This window comes from Ochotona curzoniae, unplaced genomic scaffold, assembly GCF_017591425.1.
Source record: "Ochotona curzoniae isolate NIBS_2020 unplaced genomic scaffold, NIBS_Ocur_1.0 scaffold_4683, whole genome shotgun sequence".
Lineage (NCBI taxonomy): Eukaryota > Metazoa > Chordata > Mammalia > Lagomorpha > Ochotonidae > Ochotona > Ochotona curzoniae.
Window position 1 is genome coordinate 702,202 of NW_024467121.1, and position 16,266 is coordinate 718,467.

Here is a 16,266-nt window from a genome sequence, read left to right on the forward strand (position 1 = left end):
TGATCATAGGAGTTGGCATTACGACATGAGGCCAAAATACTGTCCATGATGCCGGCTTTACATATGGGAATCCAGTTTATGTCCTAGCTGCTCCACTTCCAATCTAGCTTCTGCTACTGGCCTGAGAAAGCACTGCAAGTTAGCACAAGTGCCTGGGTCCCTGCCATCCCTCAGGAGACACCAAAGGAGCTCTTTGCTTCCGCCTTCTGCCTGGCCCAGCCCCTAGCCATTGCAGCCACTGAGGAAGTGAATCAGGGGATGAAACATCTATTTCTCTCCATGTCTGCCTTTCACATAAAATAAAATCTAAAGAAAATTTATCACATGAAAAATTTTATTTGTACTAAGACAAACCATAGTCTAGTTTCTAAACAAACAGCAAGATATTCAGAGCAATTCTTACCACTTGGATAAGGAATTCTACTGGAAAACCACCTAATGTTTCAGTGTCAGAACCAGATATTTTACTTCTCCAAGGTGATTGGCCTAATAAAGGATCACTATCCTATGGAGATAAAAGGGAAAGGAATCATTTAGTGACAGATTGTTCAAAAGAAAGAATCCTATTTTTAGGTAAAACAAAAATCCTATTATAATTATGTTCAGATTCAGTAAGAAGAAAAACACTTGACAACTTAAGATATATAGAGCCCTCTTTGAGTCATAATAGATGTGTACTTTACAACAACACTGTCCATGTTCATAAAAATTAAATTATTGATCGCATTTAAAAAAAAATTACTTACTGTAATTGGTGACTGGAGGGGTGGAGTATAATGCAACCGTGGTGGAGTCATAAGGAACCGAGAAGGCCGCTGTTTTTGTCCAAAGGCAGCAATTGGCATTGTCTCATGAGGTTCATTACTCTTTGAGAAAACAGAAATCCACACAAAAAGAAATTTACCAATTGTTCAAGCTTTAGAAACACTGTATTTCATAGGCTACTGTGATTGTGCAATTAGCTAATTCTCCACCTTCAAGCACCAGAATTCCAAATGGGCACCAGTTCATGTCCCAGTTACTCCACTTCCATCCAGATCCTTGCTCATGGCCTAGGAAAGCAGAGAAGGACAATCCAATGCTTTGGAACCCTGCACACATGGGAGACTTGGAGAAGGCTCCTGGCTCTGGACAGGATTAGCACCAGCTGTTGTGGCCAGCTGGGGCATGAACCAGTGAGTGGGAGATCTTTTTCTGTCTTTCCTTTTCTTTGTAAATCTGTTTTTCCAATAAAAATAGAAAAATTTTTAAAAATACTGTATTTCAGCTAGAGATATATAGACATATACTGTAACTGATGATTGTATTAAAGTTTATTTTGTGGTTTAGTATCTCTACGATGCAGTATAATTGTACAAAGACCAAGGGCTACAGCTTAAAGCGGAATATGCAAATACTACTTTCCTTCTAAAAGACTGAGCATGCAAAAGAGAAGAATCTAGGGAAGAAAAATAACAAAGGATCAAAAGAATTTCAAGAATCAAAGAATAATACTAGAGTAGTCTATGATGACAACCTCTGGTTTTTTGCATTTATGCCATCTAATAAATTCTGCCATAATTAAAGCTAACTCTAACTTTATCCCCACCAAAATTTGAGAAATTACAACAACAAAGCAGAAAAGCAATTTCCAAAAAGAGGACATTTGAAGATTGCATCTTTCAAGTAAAAATTTACAAGGGGTCATTCTGCTCTAGACATAGTCCAAATCCTCTTTCTTCCCTGTTGCCAAAAGGCTGAGAAATGATAAGACAGCTTTTAAAAAGCACCTGTCAGAAAAGAAACTATCTTCTGTTCTATTTTTGCACAAAGGAGACAGAATTTTTGTTTTAATTAAAAGGTCACAATCAAGTCACAAATAACAAAAGAGCCCAAAGTGAAGAATTTAATTTTCAAAATGCTTTGAGGAAAACTATTAGAAAACACTAATTCATTTTTTAAAAGCAATTATTCATTTTTCTTATTTGAAAGGCAGATTTACAGAAAGGTGGAAAGACCTCCCAATTGGCTGCAATGGCCAGATCTAGGCCAATCCAAAGCCATGAGCCAGAAGCTTCTGGGTCTCCCACATGGGTGGTAGTGTCCCAAGGCTTTGGGCGATCCTCCACTGCTTTCCAGGGCCACAAGTAAGGAGCTGGATGGAAAGCAGAGAAGTTGGGACATGCACTGGTACCCATATGGATTCCTGGTACTTGGGAGGGAGGATTAGCTAACTGAGCAATTGCACTGCGCCCTAGAAGTGGAGAAGCCAGGATATGAACTGGCACCCTTATAAAGATGCCAATGTTACAGGCTGTGGGCTTAAATCACTGTACACAGTGGTTTAATGTGACCCCTAATTATTCATTTTAAAACTTTATTAGATTGCATATTTACATTAGTTTAAAAATTATTTAGGCGCTGCAACAGTGATATAACACTAATCCTCTGTCTTTGGCACTGGTAACCCATATGGGCATCGTTTTCTTTTCTTATTTTTTTTGGGGGGGGCATAATTTTCTATCCCAGCTGTCCCACTTCCCATCCAGCTCCCTGCTTATGACCTGTGAAGTTGCAGAGGATTACCCAAGTCCTTGGGACATTGCACCCATGTAAGTGGTCCTAAACATGCTTATGTCTTCTGACTCCTGGCTTTAGCTCACCTCAAGCCACTGTGACTACTGTGTGTGACCCAATCGATGGAAGAACTTTCTCTCTGTTTCTCCTTCTCTCTCTAAATTTTTCTATCAAATAAAAATAAATGAAGTAAAAAAAATTATTTGGGGGTGAGTCACATGGTTCAGTCGCTAAATCCTCACTTTAAAGCACAGGAATCCCATATGGGCACCAGTTAGTGTCCTGGCTGCTTCATTTCTCATCCAGCTCCCTGCTTGTGGCCTGGGAAAGCAGTTGAGCATGGTCCAAACGAACCCTGCAACCACATGGGAGACCTGGAGAAAGCTCTTGGCTCTAGGCTTTGTATAATGTTGGCTCTGGCTAGTGCAGCCACATGGGCAGTGAACCAGCAGATGGAAGATCTTTCTGACTCTCCTTCTGTCTGTAGATCTGTCTTTCCAATAAAAACAAATAAATCTTTTTAAAAAATATTTAATTGTTTTTATTACAAAGTCATATATTTACAGAGGAGGAGAGACAGAGAGGAAGATCTTCCATCCGATGATTCACTCCCCAAGTGACCACAACGGCCAGTGTTGTGCTGATCCGGAGCCAGGAGCCAGGAACTTCTTCTGGGTCTCCCACACGGGTGCAGGGTCCCAAAGCTTTGGGCTGTCCTTGACTGCCCTCCCAGGACACAAACAGGGAGCTGGATGGGATGTGGAGCTGCCAGGATTAGAACCAGCACCCATATGGGATTCTGGCAGGTTCAGGGTGAAGACTTTAGCCACAGGGCCACGCCTCCAGGCCCATAAATATTGAAAGAAAAAAAAACATTCAGTGATATTAAAAAATTATTTGGAGCTGGTAATGTGGTGTAATGCCAATATCCCTCCCATATGAGCACTTGTTCAATTCCTGGCTCTCATCCAGCTTCCTTCTAATGTGCCTGGGAAAGCAGAAGATGACTCAAGTACTTGGGCCCCCATATTGACATGGGAGATCCTAAGGAGCTCCTGGTTCTGTTTGGCTAGTTCCGGTTGCTATGGCCGTGTAGGGTATGAACCACATGGAAGACCTCTCTGTCTCTAATTATGCTTTTCAGATAGATAAATGAAAAAATAATAAAAATAATAATAATAAAAATAAAAAATTTAAAGGCCCCACTGCGCCGGGCCCTTAAAAATTATTTTATTAAAGGTGAATAATTTCCATGTTGTGGCTAAATAAAGAATGAATGTAGGGCCTGGCGCAGTGGCGCAAGTAGTTAAGGTCCTCACCTTGCACGCCCGGGATCCCATATGGGCGCCGGTTCTATCCCGGCAGCCCTGCTTCCCTTACAGCTCCCTGCCTGTGGCCTGGGAGAGCAGTCAAGGATGGCCCAAGGCTTTGAGACCCTGCACCCGCGCGGGAGACCCGGAAGAGTCTCCTGGCTTCGGATTGGCATAGTATCGGCCCGTTGCACTCACTTGGGGAGTGAATCATCGGACGGAAGATCTTCCTCTCTGTCTCTCCTCTCTCTGTATATCCGCCTTTCCAATAAAAAAATAATAAAAATAAATCTTTAAAAAAAAAAAAAAGAATGAATGTAAAATGATGATCCAGTAATGAATGAAATAGAACATATCAGAAATTTTTAAATAATCTGAATTCCACTGTTAGCCTGACAGAAAACAGCTCTATAACCCTGAATAAATTACTTAATGTACTCATATCTCAGGTTCAGTATACAAAAAGTGAAGTAGTTAACATTCAAGTTGTATAAGTGTAAAGGAAAACAGGAACAAGTGTAAGATATTTTTTGAAAAATTTTAAAGCCTGTTTATTTGAAATGCAGAGTCACATGCACATACAAATATGGAAAGTGAGAGATTCTCCATCTATTGTTTTATTCCCCAAATGTCTATTTACAGCTAGGGTTGGGCCAGGAGCCTAGGATTCCATCCAGGCCTCCCAATGGGTGTTATGGGGCCAAGTACTTGAAACATCATGTGCTGTGTCCACAGATGCACTAGCAGAAAGCTGTACTAGAAACGGAAGAGACAGAATCAAACTAGCATTTCTTGAGGATGTCTCAAGAAGTGGCTCAGCACTCTGTGTTAAAGCACCTACTGATATCCTAATTTTAAAAGCACTTTTAGGAGGACTATATTTTAACCCAACAACTGAAATAAAAACAGTGTGCAACTTCTTATTGAAGACTGGCCAGGAGGAATCAGTTCTGCTACTTTAAAATACTACTGAGAGAGAGTAAGGTACAATAGAGGGATTCTCATCTCTGGCATATGGAAGACTTCAGTACAGTTCTGCTCCAGGGATTTAGTACAGAACTGGGAACCCCTAAACAGTTCTTCCCTCTGTCAGTTCAAGTCCTGATCCTATCATCAAACACAACTTACAAGAAATCTCTAACAATTTAATAGCTATAAAACATAAATATAAATATAATAGAACACAGTACTTACAAGAACTTCATAGTCAGGGATGGTGTGGGTTCCAAGGCCTGCCCTATCAAAGGTTACTCTATATGTAGCATTACAAGAATCCACAGCATCTATTTGTCCAGTGAACAAACCATCATGAACACCTCGTAATCGTGCTGAGAAAAGAAACAGGCATGATCCTTGAGATATACAAAGAGTTGTCAAATAGAAAACCGTCCTAAGTAACTTACTTTTATTTAAATAACAGAAACATTTTTTGAAAGATTTATTTATTTGATGGGCCTGGTCTGGTGGTTCAGTGGCTAAATCCTTGCCTCTATGTGCCAGGATCCCATATGGGTTCCAGTTTGTGTCCCAGCTGCTCCACCTCCCATCCAGCTTCCTGCTTGTAGCCTGGGAAAGCAGCAGAGGATGGTTCAAAGTCTTAGCAACCTGCACCCAAATGGGATATCCAGAAGAAGCTCCTGGCTTCAGACTGGCTCAGCTCCAGCTGTTGGGGCCACATCTTTCTTTTTTCTATTTTTTCTTTTTTTCTGTCTGTTTAAATAAAGATTTATTATTTATTTTATTGGAAAGTCAGATCTTACAGAGAAGGAAAGCCATTTGGGGAATAAAAGAGCAGATGGAAGATCTCTCCGTCTCCCTCTCTAACTCTGCCTTTCAAATAAATATTAAACAAACAAAAGACATCAATATCCTGTATCAAAGTTCCTAGGATTGATTATCAGGTCTGGATTCTTACTGCTTCCTGCCTATGCAGATGCATGGAGACAGCAGGAATGACTCAAAGAAACTGAGTTCCTACTTTGGCCCTGGTTATGCGTTGAGTACTAAGCCCTGGCCATTTGAGGGGATCTGGGAAATGAACCAGGTAATGGGAGCTCTCCTGGTCTCTCAAAAAAGACGGTCAAAAACAGCCATTCTGTAACACTGAAAATGAATCACTGTAACAAATAATTGTAAAATGCTTATTGCTGAGAAAAATAGTTGAGGTCTCAGCTTAGAACAGACAAAATCTTGTTACATGAGGTTATTCATATTACCACCATTACCATTAACTTTGTTAGCAAAAATGGGTTTTATTACAGAAGGACTGGTCATGAAAACGTGCAGTGTTGTTGTTATAAGGAAGACTTGATGAGGGTCAGTGGGCAAAAATCTGTGACAGTTAGTTAATAGCTAGTTAAAGTAGTAAACTTGTCCTCAGCACCGTGGTCTAGTTGCTAAAGTCCTCACCCTGAACATGCTGGGATCCCACATGGGAGCTGGTTCTAATCCCAGCTGTCCCACTTCCCATTCAGCTCCATGCTTATGGCCTGGGAAAGCAGTTGAGAATGGCCCAGAGCATTGGGACCCTGCACCCACAAGGGAGACCTTGAGGAGGGCTCCTGGTTCCTGGCTTCAGATTGGCTCAGCTCCGAGATTTGTGGCTACTTGGGGAATGAAACAGCAGATGGAGGATCTCTCTTTCTGTTTCTCCTCTCTATAAATCAGACTTTCCAATAAAAAGTAAATAAATATTAAAAGGAAGAAAAAGAATACTTTTGCTTTCTAAAGTTAGTTTCATTATGTTAGCTGAAAGTTACAAGTCAAAATAATAAACTTTTCTTCACCTACCTGTAACTTTGGTTCCAATAACCAGAGGCAAAGGAATTTCATCTGGGAGATCTTTGAATTGTGAAACATCTGCAACATTTCTTTGTTGTAATAGCCTTATTTTCTCCCGTTTTTGCTTTAAAGCTGACCTTTCTTCCTCGAAAAATGCAGAAGAACACCTAAAATTACAAAAGTCATAAAACCATTAACTGTCCTATACAAAAATTTTAAATTTGTCCATTTCGCTGTTCTTTTTCATTTTCATTCTTTTTAAGTACTGTATTTAATTACGGTTCCTAGAAATTCTCTAGTTTCCAAGCATATTACCTTTAATTTCTTCAAAGGAGGGGGGGAATAGGCCCTCACTAGATACAGCTACATAAACAGGTCCAGTTTATTCATTTCTACAAAACCACAGAATTTGATCACTATCTTAGACAAAATTGTGTGTAGAGCTTAAGGACAAAGTTCAATATTCTAATCAGAAGAACACAATACTTTCTCTGTAACCCAGTGAACACACTAATACAGGAATTAAGAATGAAACTTTTCACTGTGTACATTTCAATCAAATTTCTTAAAAATGCTCTCAAGGGCCCATCTTGCTCCCATTTTCAAATTCTACAATGAACAGAAATATTTATACATGACCTTCATGCCATTTCGACTATCACCTTCAAAGGAATACTGTGAACTCCAGTCATGTAAACTGTCTCAAAAACTAAATAACGAGTAAAAATTATATACACAAAAGGGGGCTGTCACTGTGGCTCAACAGACTATTCCCCAGGAATAAACACTGGCATCCCTTACGGGTGCTGGTTTATATATTAGCTGCTCCATTTTTCCATCCAGCTCCCTGCTTATGGCCTGGGAAATCAAAATAGGATTGCTCGGGCCCAGTGCGGTGGCAAAAGTGGTTAATAGCCTTGCAAGTCCTCGCCTTGCACGCCCGGGATCCCATAAGAGGCTCCTGGCTTTGGATAGGTATAGCATCGGCCGTTGCGCTCACTTGGGGAGTGAATCATCAGACGGAAGATCTTCCTCTCTGTCTCTCCTCTCTGTATATCTGCCTTTCCAATAAAAAAAAGAAAAAATAGGATTGCTCAGGCCCAGCGGCGTAGCCCAGCAGCTAAAGTCATCGCCTTGAACGCCCCAGGATCCCATATGGGTGCTGGTTCTGATCCCGGCAGCTCTACTTCCCATCCAGCTCCCTGCTTGTGGCCTGGGAAAGCAGTTGAGGACGGCCTAAAGCCTTGGGACCCTGCAACCCGTGTGGGATGCCTGGAAGAAGTTCCTGGAACCTGGCTTTGGATTGGCACAGCATCAGCCATTGTGCTCACTTGGGGAATGAATCATCGGACGGAAGATCTTCTTCTCTGTCTCTCCCCCTCTCTGTATATCTGACTTTCCAATAAATAAATCTAAAAAAAAAATTATTAAAAAAAATAGGATTGCTCAAGTTCTTGGGTCCCTTCACCCATGTGAGAGACTCAAAAGAAATTCCGACTTTGGACTGGCTCAGCTTCAACCTGTGGTCATTTGGGAAATGAAGTAGTGGATGGAAGATTTCTCTCTCTTTGTAAAACTGCCTTTCAAATAAAAATAAATAAACCTTTATAAAACAGGTAATCTGAAAAAAAAAATCAAACTGCACATTTAATTATATGATACCTAAGAAAAATACAAAACACTTATAATAAATAACTAACAGGATACACTAAACATATAATCAAGTATTCTAAAAAGTTGTGCTTGGCACTCTAGTCATTTTGAAAATAAAGAAAATAAATGTAGCTATGATACTATCAGCTATAATCAATATCAAACAAAAATATGATTTTTACCTCCGTGGTTTTCCCATAAGTCTTCTTATTTTTCCCCATTCTACTCTTGTTAACTTTCTTGTTTTCAAATTAGGAAAAGATTCCTTTAGACACACACAGAAGTCATTATCACCTTCAAAAAGCGGTCTGTAAAATAGAAATGGTATTTTAATGGTTAATATACAATGTGTATGTTCTTAAAAGACATGTAATTCAAAATATACACTCTAATTTTCCCTATCATACTAACAATAAAATGTCAATTTTTATCTCCACCCCCCCCACACACACACAGCACACACAAAAGCACAAATTCAAAATGTTACAACTGAACTAATCCTTGGCATGTAAAACAATTGATGTGTAAAAGTTACTCAGGAAATCCTGTATGTGCTAGAGATTCTAGGAGACACTGATTTTTGTTCAATCTGCAATTTAAGAATATCCTTTGGGAAGCTATCCTGGCTTTGGCATTACATCTGGTAGATACATAACATTAACAACAAAATATCTTTGTCCCAAAGGTAATACCATCACCAAGGAGCTCTGTTTAGGACCTAGCCAAGTTTAGAACACTGGAGAGCTCTAGAGGGTTACATTAGTTTTATGAATCCCAGATCAAACAAGGACATGTTTAAACTAATGGAAGGCCTGTGGGACAGAACAAAACAGCTCCATCTATTCAGGAGTTTGGAAACCAGGATCCACTCATGACAATGATATAAATACCTAGGGTTCAAATATGAATATTCATGAGTCACAAGCTTTAGAGGAGGCAATCTGTGTGGAAAGTAAAGCAGTGAAGTAAGTACAGATAAACAGCCAGCAAAGGAAGGTCCGTTGATAGGCAAATGACCATGGATTAAAAATCAAAATATTTCTTCAATAAATCCTATGGTTGAATAATTGGATTTCAGCCAAATATTTTATTTTGTTATTTATGAATAAATAACGTGCTCAATACCATCCCTAAAATATTAAGACCACCTTCCTAAAATTCTTGAGTTATCTTTGTAATTCATAATTTCTCTATTACACTAGCACTTAACATTTCAAGCTTCATAAAATAAATCATATTCTTTGCAATTAAAGTTGCTTTGCTTAGTATATCTGTACAGTCTTAGTAAATTATAATATGGAAGTAAGCTGTCCTTTAATTTTTCACAGGAATATCTAACCTTTTCTCTAAAAAGAGTGAGGACAAAAACTATGAGAAATAGAAAAAATGAACTGGAATGAAGGACAGACAGACTCAAGAAAAAGGATCAAATTAGACCTATTGAAAATGTTGTAGCTTATAACATTTAAAAACTTAAATATCTAGTCTAAGCAATATTCGTGATACCAACCATGATACATACTTATCTATATTTGAATAGAACCATTCATATATGCACCATTTATGAGCTTTTGGAAGCTTGAGCAGGTTACGTAAACGAAAACCAATCTTCTGTGATGCTTTCTTATCTGGTGTTGACATTGTTGCTGTAAATTTCTATACAATAAAACAAAGATTAATTACAGTTCCAATAAGTAAAAATGAAAATTTTTAATACTGAGTATATATATATGCAAAGTGATAAATTACATATAATTACAAAGATTCAACATGGGATTTTTTTACATTGCCTAACATTCCTTCTTACTTACTGGAGGAGGCTAAGAGAGTGAGAAAAAGAGAGAAAAAATTCCAATCTGCTGGTTCATTCCCCTATGTCCATAAAGGCTGGGGCCAGAAGCCAAGAACTCAATTCAGGTCACCCTCACAGGTGACAGGGATCCAGCCCCTTGAGCCATCACTACTGTGTTCCAGGGTGTGAAATAATAGGAAGCTGGAATTGCAAGTCAGACAGCAATCAAACCCAGGCACTGCAGTGTGGGACAATGGCACCTTAACTGCTAGCTCAAATATTCACCCCTAAATTATTTCTAACAAAAGCAAAGCCCTTAGTTTCATAAGACATTCTGATAAGAAAGGTGAATTATTTGCCTTTACTATGTTTCACTGCATTAAAAATTGCTGGAAGAAAAGAAGAAATATTATAATATGGAAGTACATTGTCCTTTAATTTTTCACAGAAATATCTAACTTTTTCCCTAAAAAGAGTGAGGACAAAAACATATGAAATATTCCTAGACTGCTGTGAGGAGACAAACACATGTAAAGATTCAAGCAGTCACAAGGCCTAGAAGTTTTCATCTGTGCATTTTATACCAAACCAGAGAATTCAATAAATATGTAACACAGATAACACAATCAGCCAAAAGTATCAGAAAACTCAGAAAATGTTCGTGGGTATGGATATTAAAAATCCTTGGAATCAAGGTGGCTGAATAGGGTAAAGACACATTTAAACAGAGAAATATTAGCCAGTGTGAAGCAGGGAGGGCACATTCCAGGAAATAGAAGAGGATAGAACAACAGCCAGAGGGGTACCTGGACTGACAGACACAGGAAAGCAATGAAAACAATGGTGTGGTGTTGCACTGACTGATACCTCAGTAGCATTCAGCAAATGGTGATCTGAACTCCACTGACAGCTAGAACTCCACCAGCAACAAGGTGGAAAAGGACATTTACCAGGAGCCCTAGAGGTGAACCCAACAAAGAACTGCCCATCCTGCTGGTCTGTTTGATTTGACCAGAAGTAGAGAAAGAGCAGCAGGTCCCAGATGGGTGGTGCAGGAACAGGGTGGATTTCACAGCCCAGTCCTTCTCCTAGAGCCAATTTAAGGGCCATTTTGTTTAAGAAGGCAAGGGCTATGGGGCAGGACTGTGCATGCACAGAGCTGGGAGTGATCTCATTTCTGACTCTGTGAACTGCAACTTACATCTTACAGGTCCAACCCAAGACACATGTGGGTAGCCCTCAGATCTGATAGCCAGCAGATCAAGAACTCTACTAGTGGCACATGAAGTGCCATTTCTTACAGTGTAGCAAAGAATTTAAGACTGCAGGGACAACAGTGAGCTGCACATGTGCTGAGCTCGGTGAGAACTCACAGAACACAGTGCATTGCACTGGTCCCACAGGGAAAATAATTCTGACTATGGTAACATATGGGTCAAAATAGGTCCGTGTGGTCCTCAGACCTCATGGCTAACAGGTTCCAACAAGATCAGCACAACAACAACCTACTTATTTAGGACACCTGGTGTCTCTCCAATCCTGGGACCCACTCAAACTGGAAGTGGGAGAAAGGTTGTACAGACAACAGTGCAGCCTCAGCATAGGATCACAGGAGGTGGAGAGTGGTGAGCCAGGAGCTGGAGCCACTGAGACCATGATGCAAATCTAACATAAGAACTCAGACCTGAAACTTGTTGGAGGGAGTGGCACAAGCGACTGCAAACAAAGAGCTGTGTGCCAGGTCTGGCGGCATGGCCTAGTGGCTAAAGTCCTCACCTTGAACACGCTGGAATCCCATATGGGTGCCAGTTCTAATCCCGGCAGCTCCACTTCCCATCCAGCTCCCTGCTTGTGGCCTGGGAAAGCAGTCAAGGATGGCCTAGAGCATTGGGACCCTGCACCCATGTGGAAGACTTGGAGGAAGCTCCGGGCTCCTGGCTTTGGATGGGCACAGCATCGGCTGTGTGGTCACTTGGGGAGTGAATCCTCAAACAGAAGATATTCCTCTCTGTCTTTTCTCCTCTATGTATATCCGCCCTTCCAATAAAAATAAAATAAATCTTAAAAAAAAAAAAACAGCTGTGTGCCAACTGCAATAAGTAAAATTGAACTGTAGACCTGTGGGTGACACAACTTAGAAACCTGCTCCGAGAAGAAACTAATAAGCCGAAGTAAAATGACCAAGAGCAAAAGAAGAGACAGAGGCAAAATGAATATTACAGAAGATTCCCATGCAAAGGAACAAATCCCTTTGCCAATCTCAGAATTGACTGAGGAAGACATCGACACAATGGGGGATACAGAATTCAAAACACTTGTTTTAAAGCTTCTTACCAACAAGAAGCATTAACACAGGAGTTCAAGGAATTAAGGAATATGTCACACTAAAAATGAATCAAATGAAAGCTGATATACCAGAAATGAAGAATATAGTAGAGCAAATTAAAAGTAGAGTGGAGAGTCTCCAAAATAGAATGAAGGAAGTAGAAGAAAGAATCTCAGAACTGGAAGCTATTTTCTTTCTCTTTGTCTTTTTATTTATTTATTTATTTTTACTGCAAAGTCAGCTATACAGAGAGGAGGAGAGACAGTGAGGAAGATCCAAAGTCCGATGATACACTCCCCAAGTAACCACAATGCAAAGCCAGGAGCCAGGAAATTCCTCCAGGTCTCCCACGTGGGTCAGGGGCATAAGACTTTGGGCCATCCTTGACTGCTTTCCCAGACTATAAGCAGGGTGCTGGATAGCAAGCGGAGCTGCCGGGATTATAATTAGTGTTCATATGGGATCCCGACAAGTTCAAGGTTAGGACCCCAGCCGCTAGGCCACTGTGCTGGGCCCGGAAGACATTTTCTGACACTAGGGGGAAACAAACAAAAAGCAGGAAGCAGAGCTGGATCCGGCCAAAACAACTATTCAAGAATTGAAAGACGGTATGAAAAGGTCAGAACAAGAGTTATGGGAGTGGGCCCGGAGTGGTGGCCTAATAGCCAAAGTCCTCACCTTGAACGTTCCAGAATCCCATATGAGTGCCAGTTCTAATCCCGGCAGCTCCACTTCCCATCCAGCTCCCTGCTTGTGGCCTGGGAAAGCAGTTGAGGACGGCCCAATGCTTTGGGACTCTGCACCCATGTGGGAGACCTGGAAGAGGTTCCTGGTTCCCGGCTTTGGATCGGCACAGTATCGGCCGTTGCGCTCTTTTGGGGAGTGAATAATTGGACGGAAGATCTTCCTCTCTGTATATCTGACTTTGCAATAAAAAAATAAATAAATAAATCTTAAAAAAAAAAAAAAAAGAAGTGAAGCTCTTGGTCCCAGCACATTAGCATAGTGGTTGAGATCACTGCCTTGCTCTTGACAATATCCTGAATGGGCGCTGCTTCCCATCCAGCTCCCTGCCTATGCCTGGGAAGGCACTTGGGGATGGCCCAAGGCCTTGGGACCCTGCACCCAGGTGGGAGAAGCTCCTGGCTCTGAATCGGCTGAGCTCGGGCCGCTGGGCTGCTTGGGGAGTAGGCAAGCAGATGGAAAATCTTTCTGTGTCTCCTCCTCCCTGTCAATCAGCCTTCCCCCCAAAAATAAGTTAATTAAAAATAAATAAATAAATAAAGAGAGAAGTCAGCTCTTGGGGCCAGGGCCAGTGCTATGCCTAAACAGGCTAATCCTCCACTTTCAAGTGCAAAGATCCCATATGGGTGCCAGTTTGTGTCCTAGCTGCTCCACTTCTCATCCAGCTCCCTGCTTATGGCCTGGGAAAGCAGAATATGGCTAAAGTCCTTGGGACCCTGCACCCCAAATGGGAAATGTTTGGTTTTAGATCAACCTAACTCTGGCTATTGTGGCCACTTGTGGAATGAACCAGCAGATGGAAGATCTTTGTCTCTCCTCTCTGTAAATCTTTGTTTCAAATAAAAATAAATAAATTTTTTAAAAAACGTAAGCTCTCTCACACTCTTGCTTTGTCTCACCATGTGACATACCCTTTTCCATTCCATAATCTTTTTTTAAAAAATGTATTCAGAGTCACAGAGAAAAGAGAAGGGACTGTGGAGGAGAAAGGGGAAAAGAGAGAATATGAATCTTCTATCTGCTATTTCACTCTCTAAATGGCTACAAAGGCCTATGCCGGACAAGGCCAAAACCAGAGCTTGAAATTGCATTTTGGATGGTCAACAGGAGCAGCTGTGATCCAAACACTAGGGTCACCCTCAGCTGCCTTCCTAGGCATGTTAAAGGGAGCTGAACCAGAAGTGCAGAAGTAAGGACTTAACTTGGTAATCATAGCAGATCATGGCACTACAGCCTCATACTATGATCTTGCAGGAATATCCTCATCAAAAGCTGAGCAAATGTCAACAGTAGACCATTAGGACCATGAGTCAAAATAAACCTCCTGTCTTTATAAATCAACCAATTGTGGGTATTCAGTTACAGTAACAGAAAATATACAAAGAAACATGAGTTCCCACTTCCATCCAAAAACCAGTATCAGACTCAATGTTAAAAACATCAAAAACATTTAAACTAGGAAAACTGGGGGGGGAAAAAAAGCACTATAACCATCTTTTTAAACACTATCTTGAGCCCAGTGCAGTAGTCTAGCAGCTAAAGTTCTCACCTTGAATGCACCAGGATCCCACATGGCAACAGTTCTAATCCTGGCAGCCATGCTTCCCATCCTGTTCCCTCTTTGTGGCCTGGGAAAGTGGTCAGGGATGGCCCAAAGCCCTGGGACCCTGAATCCATGTGGGAGACCTGGAGGAGGATCCTGGCTCCTGTCTTTGGATTGGTTCAGCTCCAGGTGTTGCGGCCACTGGGAGGATTCTTCTTTCCGTATCTCCTACTCTCTGTATATCTGACTTTCCAATAAAAATAAATAAATCCTTAAAAATAAATAAATAGGGCCTGACACTGTGGCCTAGCAGCTAGAGTCCTCGCCTTGAATGTGCCAGGATCCCATATGGGCACTGGTTCTAATCCAGCAGCTCCACTTCCCACCCAGCTCCTTGCTTGTGGCCTAGCAAAGCAGTCGAGGATGGCACAAAGCCTTGGGACCCTGGACCTGCGTGGGAGACTTGGAGGAGGCTCCTGGTTCCTTGCTTTGGATCGGCACAGCACCGGCCATTGAGGTCATTTAGGGAGTGAATCAGCATACAGATCTTCCTCTTTGTCTCTCCTTCTCTCTGTATATCTGACTTCGCAATATAAATAAACATTAATAATAAATAAATCTTTAAAAAAATAAAACCACTATCTTGATAAAACTGGTCACTTAAGTAAAAGGAATAAAAATTGGAAAGATTAGAAAACTACTATTTAAAGATGCTATGACTGTCCCTAGGAAATAATAAAATCAACCATTAAAAACAGGAAGAAACTGTAATAAACTGGGTGAATACAAAGTTGATACACAAAAATTGGTATTTACAAAAAAAAAAATCACTGTCTTTTCTACTTATAAATGAGAATTGGTCACACAATTAAACAGAAGAAATATTTTGCTTAAACAATTTTTTTTTTAAATCTACTGAGGGATTTTTAAGGACCTAAACAAGTATAACAACTAATTCTTGTGCAGGTGGTCTTAAAATTACATGCATCCTGTTTCCCAGAGCTGAACTTAAAATATGCAATCCCAATAAAATTGCCAACAGGACTTTATCTTATGTTAATTCTAAAGCTTATATGGAAAAACAATGTTCAAGAATACTTAGAAAAACTTTAAAGAAAAAATAATGTCTCTCAAGGCACTGAAACAATGTAAGTTCATGTTAAAACATTATAAGCACCTACACAGACAGCTTGGATACAGAAAGCCTAAGATACTCCAAATACACAGAGCAATTTAGCCTGTGATGAAAACAGTATTTTGAGCATATGTATAGAAGATGATTTACACAGTAAATGCTACCAAGACAACTAAATAGACCTCTGCGGAAAAAAGATTAGGCTACAGGCTTCCCACATTCCTTATCCCAAAATAAATTACAGATTCTTCTTAACTTCAAAATTTAAAAATCAGGAAATAAAAAAAATGAGAATTTTAGAACTAGGAAATTGAGACTAAGCAAGGTGAAGAAGCCATTATAAAAAGGGAACTAAGCTATATTTGATATTAAAAATGTTTAAATATATTCTGTTGAAAGAAAGATAAAAATAAAGTCAGAAGACAA

General features: G+C 40.4%; 1 protein-coding gene across 5 annotated transcripts in view; it reads right to left on the minus strand.

The window, feature by feature from the left end:
- LIN9 (lin-9 DREAM MuvB core complex component) overlaps positions 1-16,266 on the minus strand; it is a 50,441-nt gene that overhangs the window by 17,786 nt on the left and 16,389 nt on the right. For 4 of the 5 annotated variants that reach the window (XM_040968062.1, XM_040968064.1, XM_040968066.1 and 1 more), the window contains 6 exons: positions 9,823-9,956; positions 8,483-8,608; positions 6,657-6,814; positions 5,061-5,194; positions 747-866; positions 404-505 (listed from right to left, as the gene is read on the minus strand). In XM_040968062.1, coding sequence (XP_040823996.1) covers positions 404-505; positions 747-866; positions 5,061-5,194; positions 6,657-6,814; positions 8,483-8,608; positions 9,823-9,956 — 774 coding nt within the window. The remainder of the gene's footprint in view (positions 1-403; positions 506-746; positions 867-5,060; positions 5,195-6,656; positions 6,815-8,482; positions 8,609-9,822; positions 9,957-16,266) is intronic. The other variant, XM_040968067.1, reaches the window with a different exon arrangement.